At 41.2% G+C, this 16,322-nt stretch overlaps 2 protein-coding genes across 2 annotated transcripts in view; one reads left to right on the top strand and one right to left on the bottom strand.

The window, feature by feature from the left end:
* The first annotated feature begins 1,020 nt into the window (after positions 1-1,020).
* LOC109477058 (tripartite motif-containing protein 2-like) lies at positions 1,021-2,473 on the top strand. The gene has a single exon (XM_019778098.1). The coding sequence runs from the start codon at positions 1,462-1,464 to the stop codon at positions 2,452-2,454; it is 993 nt and encodes a 330-aa protein (XP_019633657.1). The 5' UTR covers positions 1,021-1,461; the 3' UTR covers positions 2,455-2,473.
* Positions 2,474-2,930: 457 nt separating this feature from the next.
* LOC109476886 (plexin-A4-like) overlaps positions 2,931-16,322 on the bottom strand; it is a 164,836-nt gene continuing 151,444 nt past the window's right edge. The window contains exons 27-35 of the mRNA XM_019777900.1: positions 16,087-16,240; positions 11,280-11,383; positions 9,488-9,614; positions 8,704-8,828; positions 8,361-8,453; positions 7,995-8,164; positions 7,176-7,388; positions 6,516-6,666; positions 2,931-6,187 (exon numbers count right to left, since the gene is read on the bottom strand). Of these exons, the coding sequence (XP_019633459.1) occupies positions 6,092-6,187; positions 6,516-6,666; positions 7,176-7,388; positions 7,995-8,164; positions 8,361-8,453; positions 8,704-8,828; positions 9,488-9,614; positions 11,280-11,383; positions 16,087-16,240 (1,233 nt within the window). The 3' untranslated portion in view covers positions 2,931-6,091. The remainder of the gene's footprint in view (positions 6,188-6,515; positions 6,667-7,175; positions 7,389-7,994; positions 8,165-8,360; positions 8,454-8,703; positions 8,829-9,487; positions 9,615-11,279; positions 11,384-16,086; positions 16,241-16,322) is intronic.

Here is a 16,322-nt window from a genome sequence, read left to right as displayed (position 1 = left end):
ATGAAGTATATAGCGTCTATAGCATATATTTAATGTAACTTCGTTCTGTTGTTCAGTTCGCGTAACTTCAGATGCTACACAAATGATGCGGTTTCGCGTCACACACACACACACACACACACACACACACACACACACACACACACACACACACACGTGCACACACGCACACACGTGCACACACACACACACGCACGCACATACACACTCACTCACTCACTCTCACACACACACACACACACACACACGCACACACACAAACACAATTTTTGGAATATTTTTCTGTATCCATGAAGTGTACATGTCTGTCAAAACTAGTCTGTCCACCATGGACGCTCCATTATTATTATTGATATCCACCGTTCGACTTCACGATACAAAGATTTTTGACGTTGAATAATTTAAGCAGCCGGTAGGGCCCCGGACCTCCCATGAAGACCTCTGTTACACCTGTTTCAATATAGGTCAGTGGGTGTAGGGCGCGCATTATCTTCATAGATCACAACAGAACCTTCAAAGCCGGTATAGCACTTTTGAGCCACAGTCGGAAACACAAAGAACCAAACGTGATATCTAGGCCATTGTCGAGGACAACGGACGAACAAGAGAAGACATAGATCACCCATGTATTCTCTGGGGAATAAAATGGTCCCTTTTCAGTCTGTGCAGAGCATAAACATAGGAATAACCAAGGAGCTTCCTTGGAATAACATTATGGTAATCCCCGAAAGCAGCCATGATCCAAGCCCCGCGGTATTTAGGTTTGTTGGCTTCTTCCTGTTTTGAAAATGCGTCCTTAGCAACATCGCGTGATGACCGTAAGGTGAGTCCCCTATCATAACGAGAACAGCCCGAGACAGGTACTGTACATAGCTACTAGTACTGTACATAGACACACGGTCATTACGTCATAACAACAACTGTAATCACACGTGGAACAAAAGAACACACCCTTTCCCCACTAAGTGGTGATACTATCTATTTAAAAATTGGCGGGCAGTACTAAACCAAGAAGGAAACTGTACGATGTTTTCGTCTACTCGTAACAGTGTGTTTCATTGCACACAGGTAGGGCAAGGCAAGGTCACAGTTAGTGAACCCGCCATTCACCAGGTTCAGATTGTTGACGTACCAGTCATTGATAGGTACCGGTGCGGCGCGTAAGGTACACACGGCGTGTACAGCCTGGTACAGGTACGGTGCCTATTTGTGGTTACTGACAGTTAGCCACGCCCCCCGAACAATCGGCGATATCGTAAGGCTCCCGTTAGAAGTATCACAATGTGTGCGGCTAGGATTGCAACGAGACCTCTCCATTGAGTAAGCGTGAAGGTTGGTTCCAATATACGAGCGAAATGTTCCGGCTTTTAACTCTTGATGGCAAAAGCATTCCGGCTTTTTGAACGTAAATTAAGTGGACATCGTTCTGTCATATTATCGACTTGCTACAGATGAAGAGACATGTTATCCCTTTATATGATGGCGTCCTCCGGTGAACTCAGTGCAATACAAGAAGGGAAACATGTCAGCTTTGTGGAGTACGTTTGTCGCGTGTCAGCGGGAATAACGTCAAGACTTCTCCACCCTGAAGCCGACTGCAATGAAGGCTACAGTCCCGCGTTGTGCAGGAAAAAAGGTCTAACCCCAGTGAAGAGAGTTGGAAAACGTGGGACAGACGACGAAGGATGCTGGTGGCCAAGTTCGGTGCTTGTGACTACAGACAGAGAGGTCATAGTAGCTGACCGCACGGGCAAGTGCCTCAGGGTATTCAGTAGTAACACGTGGGGATTGAGGAGGAAAATCCCTTTAAGCTATAAGCCACTCTGTGTGGCATTGTTTGACAAGGACACCTTGGTAATCACAGGCGACGCCCAAAACATTCACTTGTTGGATTATCTGCAAGGGAAGGACAAGGGTGTCATCCGGATGACTGGAGCAGTAGAGACCGTATATCCGTCCGGTGTAGCTGTGGACAGTCTGGGCCGGATAGTCGTTACCTCCCATCGGCAAGGCTACGTCCTGAACTGCAATGGTGAGGTGTTGACTACCCTGAACAGAGAAGGACCAGAGCAGTTGGGAGACTATCTACACGTTACCACCAACAGTAAAAACGATATCATCCTGAGCGATTTCTTCAACAGCTGCGTGCATGTGTTTGACCCAAACGGCCGATTTGTGAACAGTTTCAGTTCTCATGGATGCGGGGACGGGCAGTTGGACCATCCCCTGGGTATCTGTACGGACGGGAGGGACAACGTTCTTGTACTTGACTCAGAAAATCACCGCATTGCCAAGTTCAGTGTGAATGGAGACTTCGTGGAACACGTGGCGACGCGAGAAAGCGGCGTGAAGTTCCCGTACGAGATAGCGATGTCTGAAGACAACAGCCAGCTAGTCGTCTGTGACTGTGACTTGGAAGGCTTTATCAAAGTGTTTTCTATTAGCGATTCATGAACAGCAACAATTACCTGTTATACCCTACTATTGGCATGCAATGGTGTGTTCCTGAATATTACATGTTGGTCTGATTCAATATATTGTCAAAGCAAGGTTCTTGTACTCTCCAAGCAGAGGTTTGGGGTTATTTTTGGCGTTTTTAGTTTTTTTTATATCGGGGTTTCTCTTTTGCACTTGAATTTTATTTGAAAAAAAAAATCGTGCAAAAGAGAACCCCCAATAAAAAGTTAAAAACACGCTAAAAGTAACCCCAACCCCAAACCTCTGCTTGGAGAGTAAGGTTCTTGGTCCAACCTAGCTAGAGCCAAATGTGACCTTCATGTACATAGTCAGGTGATACAAAATTGATCAATGTGAAATTCATGTTCCATTCATTCCTTTTCTCGGCAGTGTAAAATGCACGTGGAATATTAGATTTGGATAGCCTGGTATCCAGTCTATCCTGGCTGCGACAGGTTGTCTTCGGGGCTCTAATAGTTTTCCCCCGCCCAGCTCAACAGACCGCCTGGCTGGAGTGTTTCGCCCGGAGAGAGCCGTCCTAAACCAGGATAGACTGGACACCAGGCCATGGGCACGATGACTAATAAGCTATATAAACTATTATAAAACATCATTTAGAATTATCATGATTCCTCACAAATCGACTGTTCTTCTTGTGCAATGATGGAACACAAAGCAAAAATGTGGAATGCAAACAGTTCATTTTATTACCATTATCAAATATACCAAAAATACACATCAACATATTACATCCAGCTCTCTTGCAGTAAAACATTTCAGTAGTTAAAAAGTGCAGGACTGACAGCCACCAGATAGTATGTTCCACTTCACCAGCCAATAAGGTCCATCCTATTTACAGCCCTACCTAGACTTTGTTGAATCTGCATCTAGATCTGTATCTACAACTGTACTTTCAGTCCCTGCAATGCCTATATGATACCAGTTACCTCTTTTGCTTGGCATGGACGATATATTCTGGCTAGCTTTGTATCTGCCTCAAAATCCCACCCCCAGTATAAATACTTCTTTAACAACTTGTACACCAATACATGTTATTGTTTATATCTTATAATCATAATTACATTTCAATCTTATTTGTTTTGGTTTAACTCTTTAATTCTAAATTCATAGGAAGACCAGAATCACAGTTGTGGAAATATTCAGGACTTGGAGCTTTAGACATAATATTTCTGTTAATGGTATGTTTAGTCAAACCATGATCATGTTTGTGTGCCAATTAATCTGATTTCAATGTCTATTTGATAGTATCATTTTTGCTCTTAAGGTAGTGAACAATGTGTTTAAATGTTCAAGACAAACTGATCTGCTTTGAAACAGTAAAACAACAGCCTAAAGTGTTGGTGTCATAGACTGCAAGAACCTATATTTTGTTACTTATTTTTCACAATAAACATTCGTACAGAAGACTGAACTAATCCTCTTTCTGTGCATGATTCTTTTCTCAAAAAACCAAGCTTTTTCAGGAAGACACATAACATTACTAACATACAGCAGCTTCCAGGCTATGATAAATATCTGATTCCAGTAATCGTTTTCTCTAAGAATGTGACTTGGCGAATTTGCAAGCTAGCCTGGATGCCAGACCCATAACACACTAGGCCCAGAGTTAGTCAGTGGCCTAATAGTGGTATAATTTCCTTGGGGCATGTTGGCCCTGGAGCTGAGGAACTGCCCTGTGTAGGCCCTGGAAATAGTCTGGCACCCAGGCTACTTGCAGACAAGAAAGAAAACTTAGTATTCTTCTCAAGCATTAAGGATGGCTTTTTGACAGATACCGACAGTAAATACACCTAGTCAATAAGATTCAGCAATGTTCCCCCTTACTTTGTTACCTTGGAATATTTACATACAATTCATTGAACACCAAGAAGCTTCAGGAAGAAATGATGCCATAGTTTCCAACTTTACAAAAATTGGCACATTCCTTCCAGTGTTATTAACAAGAGAATTAATTGCAAAGGTTTTCACCAGCAAGCTGTCTGCCCATCCACGTCTATAGGCTGGCAGTGACACATTTGTACACAAAAACATGTAACCTACAAACACCAAACAGAAGCAAACCCTTCTTACAAACAGCTCTCAACACATTTGCTAGCTAAACCAGTGTCGAAAAAAAACAACAACAACATTCCAACAGTAAAACCTGTCCTATACTTACAGATTCTCTACTAACACACACATCTTCCTCTACATTACATTCAATTTTCTTCATTTACAAAAATAGTCATTTGCTTTGATAGTGAAGTTACCATTTTACGTACACGCGTATAGCCTCGGAGACATGAACATGTCCATTGAACCTGAAGTCCACTTACATGTACTTTTCACAATAGTTTTTTTTCCTGGATAAAACCTGGCATGTTACTAGGAACACCTTGACAATTACCAGTCAGTATCAAATGCTGCTACATGTACCTTCAACAGCATCATACAAGCTCTCATATACATTTCAAGAAGCATATTAAGCAAATACTGTCAATACTGTCAGATACAACAGAATTAGTAGTTGAACCATTTTATGCGACACTTCTTTTCTACTGTATGTTCTAAAAGGTCCTTAGAACTGGAAATTACAAACAAGTCTTTTGATAGTTCATTTTTATCCTACACCACCATACATACGACACTCACTACAATCAAACGCTGTTGGATGGCACCAAATTCAGTAACTTGCGTTGCAACGCAACAATAAACTTCCACGTCTCTGCTCTTTATCTTCACATCAAAACATCTCTTTATCACTTACTCACTTACAGTCAGTCACTAACAGGTTTATGACCCATGTCTATGAGGATGTTAACTCAGTGACTGTATACAAGTTTACTATTCCCTTAAAGCTGAAAAATCGTCTACCCATTGTAATACTAGTAAGTACATGTACAGTTGCAGCTCAAGACTCCATTTTATGCAGTAAACACACTTCAAGTCATCTTTATACGGAAGCAAAAATATGTGAGGAGAACAGGTATGTTGACACCCAGTTAAATTGCACTCCAAGCAGCCCTCCCACTGATTACCATGGACAGTTTGTGTTGAATCAACTAGGTATATTGGTACAGCATGCTCTGTGGAACAGTAAATATTACATGCACACGTTTACACATTTTCTTCCCTTTGCCTACATATTTTGTAGTCATTTTGGTGGTAAATCTTAAACTCAAAATTAAGTACAACCAGTTAAATATTTATCCCTTTATCTGAAAAAAACATTATTACATCATATATTTGTGACACATACATGTACTTTTCTTTTTAAAGGTCAGATTGTATGTGGTTGACTGCCTTGAAAATACAAAATTATCTTGCAACATATTTTGAACTGCAAGTATAGCAGTTAAATCTGGCATTAAAACAGTTGCATGCATACGACAAATATATCAACATCACAATGTCTTTATCATGCAACAGTAGCCGTGGATTAAAAAGGTCTGTGCTGTCAAAAAAATAATATTTCTTCTTTAAGTGTTGCAGATCTACCGTGATTGTAACTGTACCAACAGAATGTCAGATGTCACAACAAGTACACACATTGAGCTTGCTTTAAATCTACATGTACATGCAGCGTTGTATTTTTGGAGTGTGAAAGCTGGGTGCGGTGCCTGTGTACATGTTGTCAGACCTCCCCTGCCATGGTGGAGGCGACCTGCTCCAGCTTGTAGGCTAACTTGAACTTCCTGGCCGTGTCATCCATCTCCAGAAGACTCAGAAGCTGAATAATAAAATACACACAATACAAAGACATTAATCATTTTCAAATGATTAAACTGTAACAATGTCCATATATAGCAGGGGCCATAAACTACGCAGCATGATGCAAAATATCTTTGGGTCAAAATCTTCCATTCCATAGTTGTTGTAGATGTAATTAGATATTATATTTTTCATAAGCATTGATCCTTGTTAGAAAATTAAGGCCCTTAGAATCTAAGATGCAGTAAGCTTCTTGACAAACGGCTTCTTGGCAATGACCAGCATTCAGTTTCAGCATTCAATGATACTTCCAGAAATCATTGTGTTTTCTCTACAGTGCCACCTACCTCCTCACTGTACTTGTTGGCATAGCTGTAGAGCTCGTGCAAGGCACTGATGGTGTTGTACTCGTTGTAGTGCAAGCGTGACTCTTCGGCCAGCACGGCGTTCATGTCCTGGTCACTGATTGGTGGGATGGCCTGGATGTCCTGGTAGTACCTAAACACGCAATTGAAAAAAGACAGGTTAAAAGAACGTCAGACTTTATATTTCTATTTGCAGAAATTAAATGTAACATGACTTTTCTCTTCTCTAGGTAACCAGCAAAACCTTATATTAGAACCATCTGACTATAGAACTAGTGTGACCAGTCTTACTGTGTCCGTCTACTGAAGATGACCAGAGTGACTGGTCAAAAGCTCTAGGTTAGAACAAAAGTTTTAACTTTAAACAGCCCTCTGACCTGTTCAGAGTTAAAACTTTAGTCCAACACAAAAATTTCTCTCACCTACATGTAGAGCTTTCGACCAGTCACTCTGGTCTTCCTCAGTGTTGACGTCACACTTCAAAAAAGCCACGTGACAAGCTTCACTGGGTCAGTCTACTGAGGAAGACCAGAGTGACTGGTCAAAAGCTCTAGGTTAGAGAATGTTTTGTGTTGGACCAAAGGTTTTAACTTTAAACATGCAACTACCAACACAGATGAACTTTCATGATAGCCCTCTGACCTGTTGACCCAGTTCTTGTACTGTGGAATGTCCTTGGCGTACAGCAGCTTGCTGGAGGGAGAGTCCTTCCCCAGGCGGTGGTCAGAGATGGAACAGGAGTCCATGAAGGTCTGGGCGATGACGGACAGGCAGGCGTCGACCGTGTTGGACTTGTAGATGTCAAACACGAAGTTGGGGTTCTTGATCAGGTTTATCCAAAATCTAAGTGGCAGGCTGGGGAAGAAGGTTCAAAGGACAAAAGTTATAGATGGAAATTTTTAACCTTCACTTGAAAGTACAGTATTCGCATACATATGCTATGCGTAACATCATTGAAAGGACATCATTAATACAATTCCAAACTTGTCTATTTCAAAGCAAACTTGTCATTAGTGAGCTGAGCCAATGAGCTTCCTTTATTCTTCAGATAAGCTTTGCCATTGGCTATGCATTTTACGGTTCCATTGTACTGTTATGTCAATCACCTACTTGGCTGCAAATGTTGCACTGCACTAACTACAGCAAATTGTAACAGTGTTATAGCTAGCCTGACATTTTTTTCTGTCATCTCAATTTTGCTTGAGGCGTGACAATCCTAGGATGCTATTTCCTGCATTTTCATGGGTAAAATATGCTGGTAGACAAAGCTTTTATATTTAATGGCTTTTATGTTTAATGGCTTGGATTTTATGTTTTTCCATTATCTTTAAATGCAAATTTTGGTCCATCAAAGATAATCGATTATGCACAAGTTTTGTCCGCCGTGAGCAACAAAATCCCATCAAATTCCATTGGCTAGAACACCGACACAATGTAAGAAAAGTTACACCCAGTCCGCACCTGTTGCTCTTCCACGTGTGGATAACACTGGGGTCAGTGATGGCGTGTCTCTCTGCCTGCTCATCCAGGAAGTCAAACAGGTACTTGATGGCGAGCGGCAGCGTGCTCCCGCGGTGCGCCGTGCTGAATATCGTCTCAAACAAGTCATCTACAAACTTCTGCAGCGTGCCCTGTGGACAAAGAAAAAAACTTTAACTCTGGAAACTCAGATTTCTTCTTCTGCAAAGTAGCTGACTGAGCATTCGTACTGAATGGGAAAAACTAGGATTCAGGTTTTGAGTATGGTTCTGTAAAAATGTACTGTAATGTTTCTGTACTACAAGAGAATACAGACAGAATGGAGATAGAAGTGGTTAGGAATGGTACCTTGGTGGCCAGGAGCCTGGTGAGATAGATCTCTGACACCATCTTACTGCCTCTGTCTCCCTCCCGCTGCATGTCCTGGTCATGATGCTTCACCTGAAGTCACAAAATGAAGTTGCACTATACGTTAACTTTTTTTCCAGCAACAAATGCAGAGTACATGTCACTGTTTGGTTACTTTGGTTACTCAAATATTGTATAACAATGCAAATCAACCGAAATACCAGGCCGTAATACTGGCAGTTATCACACAGGCGGGAACACATATATATATATTGAATGTTATCACAGCCCATCTATGACATAATAGTATATCCTGTAGTACATGATTGTATAGTATACTGACCAGATGCCAGAGCTTGATGCCGTTCTCCATGTGATCAGGAGTGATGATGGGGGAGGTGGACCTGCTGGCAGGACTGCCGGGGAACCTGCTCAGTCCAGGACTGCTCACATTCATACAGTCAGCCGCTGGAACAACAACACGCAAGTAAGAACAACTTCCCAGGACACAAATCATCTCTTACAAAAATGATCTCTTACTTGTATAGAAATCTAACAAGAATCTCTTTGTAAAAGTGATGACAAGGACTTGGTGTGGGAAAAGGGCAGCATTGCCACACTAATTTAATCAGCTGGATTTGCCCACTTAATTATTTTCTGAAAAATGCTCATATTTTGGGCCCCAACAGTTGAAAAAAGTCCTTGTCTTCCTAGTTGTTACAGTTTTTCCACCTATCAATGCAGTGGATTGATTAACATAGATCAAAATTGTTTGAATAAACAAGCTTGGTATATTGACTATCATAGCTTTGGGGCTATTTAATGTAGGGTACCTCTTCCTGTTTTTTATTGCTATCACCTTTTACTTAGTCTGTAAATGTTTGTACCGTCTTCAAACATTCATATACACACACACACACACACACACACACACACACACACACATTGTTTCATTCTTACACAACATGTATACATGTATGTAGTACATTACATTACATTACAGTACAAGTTGTGAGCTGTCTTCAGCTACAATGTATTGTTCATAGATGTAATTGTTTCTGGCTAATTGCTCTAGACACAGATTTTGTGACAAGGATATGAGTAGTGGAAGGTAAGAGTCATCAGACCTCCATTACCATACGGGTTCTTGGTGAGAGACTTGGTGGAGAGGGAGGACAGGCCTGAGAAGCCGGACAGGTTGAAGTAGCCGGTCTGCTGTCTGGGGACCAGCGCCATGATGGCTCCATCTGGGACCTGGACAGTAAAACATTACAGGTTAACCTGTGCCGGTGCAGTAGCTCAATTGGTAGAGTACTCGCTTTGTAACCGGGAGGTCGTGAGTTCAAACCCCGGCCGGGTCATACCAAAGACTTTAAAACATGAGAAAGAGTGTGGGAGGGTCAAACACACAGCACTACCAGCGGACTAGCCCCCTGCTGTAGAAATGTAGATGTAGAGATGGACATGGGCACCAAACCCCATGCTCTGCATAGAGCACGGGAGACCTTTGCTGTGCCTGTGTGTCCAGTCTATCACTATTGGGGTGGGTTATCTTCTGTGCTGCAGGGGCTCTTCATCACCACCCAACTCCACTTGGCTCCCCAGTAGGTTTTACACAATGGGAGTTTGGTTAGCCTGACTGAGGGGCTAATCAACTCACGGCATACAAAAACTCTATTAGCTTTTAATGGTTTGATCCATCAGAAGGGCATCCATTGTGGCTAGGAGCAAAAGGAGCAAGTTAGGAGCAAATGTACATGTACAGTACATGGTGTGTTCAGTTGTATAAAATGCAAGTCCTAGGGTAGCCTGGTAACCACTCTACACAAGCCCGTCCTACTAAGCATGTCCTCTCCTGACGTGCATTGAGCTTTCCATCTGGCCTTTTTACAAGCACACAATTGTTTTTTTTTCAAATACTGCAAGTTGCAGATACATACAATGTATAGTATTGTCTAGATTACTTAATTGTATTTATTTGGGTTATTCTGCATGATTTAATTTGTAACGTTACTGATGAGACCAGTCAAGAAACTATTTGAATCTGTTCAAAAAGTTTCTGAACAGTATCATGCCAATCTTTTCCAGGAATTATTTCTGGTAGCCAGACAGGCTGGGATGTTTATGTGTCTAAGTAGTTTAGGGGTCAATTCAACCAAGGCTATTTTATAAAGATTCAACATTCAAACTGATGGAGAGTTCCTTATTGCACAGTGCGGAGTTCCTTATTGTGGCACTCGTGTCCTCTCAAACTGTTGTACAAATATTTTTTAATAAACTGAATAATGGCACTTCATATTGGCTAAGTTCTTTAGGAGGTACCAACTACCAAAGTGAAGTGTGTCATAAACGACTGAGCAAATAGCGCTATGTTTGCGAGCATTCAAAAGTGGCAAACCAATATTTGTACCCAATGTATACAGGGACAAAAACCTGACGTACGAAAACTGGGTACACACGTGAGCATCAAATTTTCCTGTGTGTAAATTGGCCTGCTTTGACTTCCGTCAAGAATGTACCTTCAGATTGTACGCCAATCCTCGAGGTAATGTACAATCTGAACGTAGGTTCTTGATGTACGTCAAAACAAGCCGATTTGACGTACCCAGTTTTCGTACTCTTGCGTCTGCACGTCGACAGAACGTACTGCATCTGTGCAAAACCCCGATTTTTCACGGTTTTTATTGACCTTTGGTCACTGTTACAAGAGAATTTTGCCTGTTGCAGAAAAGATCTTTTCTGCAACAAAAGATCTGCAACTACAGATCAGGATGTTAACCTTATATACGCAAATACGACCTTATATGAGACGTTCTGCTGAAGATATAGTGCTACATGTATGCACAATATACTATGGGTTTCGCGCAGTGTATTTTGTAAATCTGGCCTGTGTATACAGAGGCACGTGTACATTTGTACCTGATAGTGAGACAGGGTGTTGATTCTCTTCCACTCGCCCTCAGGTTTGGAGGTCAGGTCATCGTCCTGTAGGGTCAGTCTGCCCAGCCGGCCTTGTCTCCACTCTGGACACACAACAGCAACAAACACACATTTTCAACACACTACATAAACACACACATAACCACACAGTAATGTATATTGTGTATGAAAACTAGTTATATACTGTACATGTAACATTATGTTCATATAGAACTCTACAGGAGTTCTCATGCGGAATATTGGTAAAATGGTAATTCAGGACTTGAAATACCACCTACATGTACATACATGTATGCAGGTTAGTGCAGGTAAAATTGCAGCTGTGCAGGTATTCCTGATGTCTACCTGCACTTAGCATGGACCGGTCCATGTATGGAGTTAATACAGGAGATTCTTTATTGACACAACAAAAAAAAAAGTACAGAGACTTTTGTATGGTCTTCTACAACTTAACTAAAGATCTAACAAAGATACATGTATATGTAGATTTTCATTAGGCTGTATTGACTGACATCACCTATGTAGTATGAAGTATGAAAGAAATACTGGTAATGGCATAGGTTTCTGTCTGAACAGTTTTAGTATTAACCATACTAAAATCTGAGTAAGCAGGTAAAATTTGTCTGGTCTTTCAATGTTACCTGCACTGCCAGAAAAAAAGTATTTCAAGCCCCTATAAATGTACTGTCAAATCTTGAAAGGCATTAGGTTCCAACAGACAGGAAAATGAAAGTAGTGGGTTGCTTGTAGTGTAGAACTTGGGGATACTGAGATACAAATGTATGACACAGAAATTTCATCTTCTGATTACGGCTAATCTTTGCTACAATGTGCATGTCCAGTCCTGATATTTTGCCTTGTCAGATGCCAAATATTTGATCATTTACTTCCTATAACTGCAAGATATCTTCTAATTTTAGAAACAGAGAAGGATTGAAAATGCAAACGTTAATGTTACTATCATAGGCTCTGTCAACAATATGCAATACCTCAAACATGTATGGCCTTCTAGCTTTATAAAATATTAACGGCATTTTGAATACACCATTGTCCACAAACAATGGACAAGGTTAAGAGATAATACACTACATTTGACATCAATTATGTTAATTGTTCCTTTTCTTTGTGCTGTGCTGTATTCGAGGCCCAAAAATTTTACGACCAAACAAGCAATTGCAATGGCAATGAAGAAACTGAAGAGTATTCCAAATGAGGTGGACACAGTCAACAGATCAATAAATTTCCTATGATGTTTGTACATTGTATCTGTATATTATGGTATACATGTATGTTGTCAGTATGTGGCAGATATGGATATATGCACCATATACAAAGTTATTTTCCTGTTTAAACCACAAGTAGAAGTATCCCTGTAAGCATGGAATAATTAAAAAGGTAAAGAAAGGGGGAAAACAGATATATACTATCAAGGGAAAAAATGCCCCACTAGACTACCCGAAAATGAGAAATAAGTGCCCAGAAAGAGTGTAATGGAATGGGTACAGACTTATCACAGAGGCAGGTCCATGCAAGGGGCTTATCCCATGGAAAAGACCTGTATGGCAGAAGGGCAGAGTGCAAGAAAACAGCGTTTGCCAGAGTTGGTCTGCACACTGTCATCATCTCACAACTAAATCTGACAATTTGGACAAAAATTCTAGATTCAATCCAACAAGAAAATTGATCCATTACAAAAAAATACCTCATTTTTTTTCTTCCATGTATAGATTCTGACCCATTACATTTGTATATATTTGCAGCATGTATGACATTTAGGAATCTGATAGCTTTGCTGACCAGGCCAGTGACCAAGTCACAGAGCCCTCTTGCAATTGTGTTAGAAACTGCAGTGCAGGACAGTGGACAGTATGAAAGAGTAAAGGGACCCATCCAAATTTTTTCCTCAGATTTTCTGTACTGTTTCTTTGTTTTCTTAAAAAAATTAATTTCCAACTTTTTCTGGTAATATTTCCTGGATTATCTTACGCAAGCAAATTCACAGGACAGTGGGAAAAAATTGATATGTCACTTAACGTATCCTGCACTACACTTCAGATTGACATGTGCATGATTTGGCTGGACTCTGGCAATGTAGAAGTTAAAGCAATGATGGATATACAGTACAGTGTGAAAAGGTATGAAGAAATCACACACACACAGACAGACAAACATACTACAGTTGTACATGATGAAACTTTGCAGAGCAGTGGGGAAAAGTTGCTTACGTTTCAAGCACATATTTCACAGATACGTTACAGACAATGAGCACATGACAATGGATGATCAAAACCAAAATACTTGTCTAGATTTTCATTGTAAATAACATCTACATATGTCATATAAAACAGAAATATACTCTCTGAAAACATGCACATGCGTGGTCATAGGACATTCTTTGCATGGTCTTAATATATGAATAATGTGAAATGTACCATGTGACAAAAGTTACACGAACTATGCTATCTTTTCTAAGTGTAAACAGTTAACTCTTGAGCACAATCTATGGTACAAGTTAGATATCCAACTGTAATTCTTGAGGAAAGAGATGGTGAGTTTTGAGAAAGATGACAAATGTTAGACGGTTTGACGAGAGCCACCCTTACTCTGAAGGTCATCACTGTCAGAGTCTGAGTCTCCCTGGTATCCGCCATCTTGTGTCAGAGTGGAGCCTGACCTGGGTACCTTACAGCAGGCGTCTGTCACATTTCCACACATGGACACACACAGAAAACAGCAGGGGATGGATGATATGAAGCAGTGATCTAGCCAGCACATGTCTTTCCATCATTTGATAGATTCTGCTCATCATGACAGACAAAAATTTTGCCCAGTCTGTCATCTTTGATGAAAAAGAACCAGCATGGAAATATATGGACGTATTGATTGAAAAGATATTGATTGATTGAAAGAGATGACATTATACTAAGCTTAGTCTACCAGCAAACTTCACCCCTCAAAATGCAGGAAATAGTGTTTCAGAGGGTCAAGATTTTAATATTTTCCCAGGGGAGCATGCCCCCTCGACCCCCCATAGGATTGTGCCTTTGGTGCTTGACATGATGTTACATCAATCAAAATTAAGAGGACAGAAAAAAAAGTTAAGGCTGGCTATAACACTGGCATGAAAAATGTTCAAACCCCAAAAGTCATCCAATGACAGGACGTCTTAAAGTAACAGAAATGTTAAAGTCATTTTCATTGGCCAGTATGAAAACCCTCCACTAAGGACAGAACACAAGGATATCCCAGAATGAGAAAAAGGGCAAACACTCTACTCACTTACCCACTTTTATCTTATTTCTTCTTGGGGGTATCCTTCCTCCACTGTGAGAGCTAAAAACTTTGTTGCTCACAGTGGCTATAACATGTGTTGATCCAGTGATAGGTGTAATTTCCCTGTCTGCTTCTAGTTCATTAGGGACTGTACGATATTTACCGGGGAGGGGGGGCCGGTCGTCCGGGGGTAGCGTAAAAAAATTTTCCTAGGCCCTCCCCCAGGTCCAAAAAAATTTCCTAGGCCCTCCCCCGGCTCAAAAAATTTTCCTAGGCCCTCCCCCCGGCATGAATCATAGAGAGTGAAATTTCGTATGGGGAGGACGAGATTTTGATTGAAAATTTACCCTGCATGAAGCGCCGAAGGCGCGAGCCATCACGCCGCAGGCGCCACTAGAGCCCGAGTAGGCCCGGCTTTTTTGGGGGGGGGCATGTCCCCCCCGGAAAAATTTTGAATTTCAACCCATGTTTTGCATGTTTAGGGGCAAATTTGGCAGCACAAATTTCGCTAGTACATCGAGCTATGAATTTAAAGTCAGTAACGTTATGGTCAGTCAGTGTAATCGAAATAATCCTCTATCTAGCCTACCTTTCGTCCACGAACTTCTTCCGCGTCAATTTTATTACAAACAGGGAAACAATATTGCCAACTTACGTGTTGTTTTCAATTAACTTTGGAGGGACATAGATATAAATGTTAAAATAGTCCTTGGTTAAGAAAAATACCAAATTAATCCGTCCACATCCGACATCCACGCCGAGAAGTTCGAGCGAGTTGCGAGGCGGGACCAGCGGGACCTTTGCCGACGCACGCACCCACACTACTGGGAAGGGTGCGTTGAACGGCGAAAATTAATTTTCAAAATCTTCAGACAAGCCTTCCCTACATTTTTGATCGGTATCGTTTCGATTGCCGCGATTGACGCGATTTTAATCCATGTAATTTAGCTGTGTAGTCCAGTTTCGCCGATTCTGGCGAAAATGCAAGATTTTGAAGGGGACTGTGGGAGATTTGGGCGAATACATTATAATAATAGGGATGGATATTATTGGAACGTAAAATTCTGCCAATTCCAATGACTGGAAAATCGCTACGATATGTATGGGACAACGTTTAATCATGTTTCGAAAGTGTATAAAAACGTTGTAGAGTTAAAGGAATCTTGGAAAATGTTTTACCTAGGCCCTCCCCCAAATTAAAATATTTTTTCCTAGGCCCTCCCGGCTCAAAATTTTTTTCCTAGGCCCTCCCCCCTCAGACGACCGGCCCTCCCCCCCCCGGTAAATACATGTATCGTACAGTCCCTTATGTATTTGCTTCCAATACTTACAGTACCACCCGGTATATACATGTAAAAATACAGTATCAGTATACTATCAGTATAAATAAATCAGTATACTAGTATGTATGCTTCTAGAGATGGGAGGGAGCACAATGCAGAGACACAGACACGATGAAGACAGTGGAAGGAAGACAGTGGTGAGTGTGAAGGGTAAGACGTAGCAAACTGACCTAAGTCCACGTCATCCTTGTGTGGCCTGTAGGAGAAGGGCGTACTTCTGTAGATGGCATCTAGAAGTTTCTCCTTGACTTGTGTGATGGTGTCGCAGTCCAACACCTTCACAGGGATGGGCTGGCTGTCATCAACGCCAACAACGTTCACGGTCTGTGTAAACAACAGGTGTGAGTAAACAATGGTCTGAGTAAACAACAAGCTGCTCAACACAATACATGTATAATAATATTAA

The sequence above is a fragment of the Branchiostoma belcheri genome, unplaced genomic scaffold (assembly GCF_001625305.1).
Source record: "Branchiostoma belcheri isolate BF01 breed outbred unplaced genomic scaffold, Haploidv18h27 scaffold4, whole genome shotgun sequence".
Taxonomy (NCBI): Eukaryota; Metazoa; Chordata; class Leptocardii; order Amphioxiformes; family Branchiostomatidae; genus Branchiostoma; species Branchiostoma belcheri.
Note: the sequence above shows the minus strand (reverse complement) of the source record. Positions and strands in the feature narration are given on the sequence as shown.

What these genes read in the sequence shown, in the direction of transcription:
- LOC109477058 (XM_019778098.1), top strand. Translation starts at nt 1,462, where the DNA reads ATGTTATCCCTTTATATGATGGCGTCCTCCGGTGAACTCAGTGCAATA.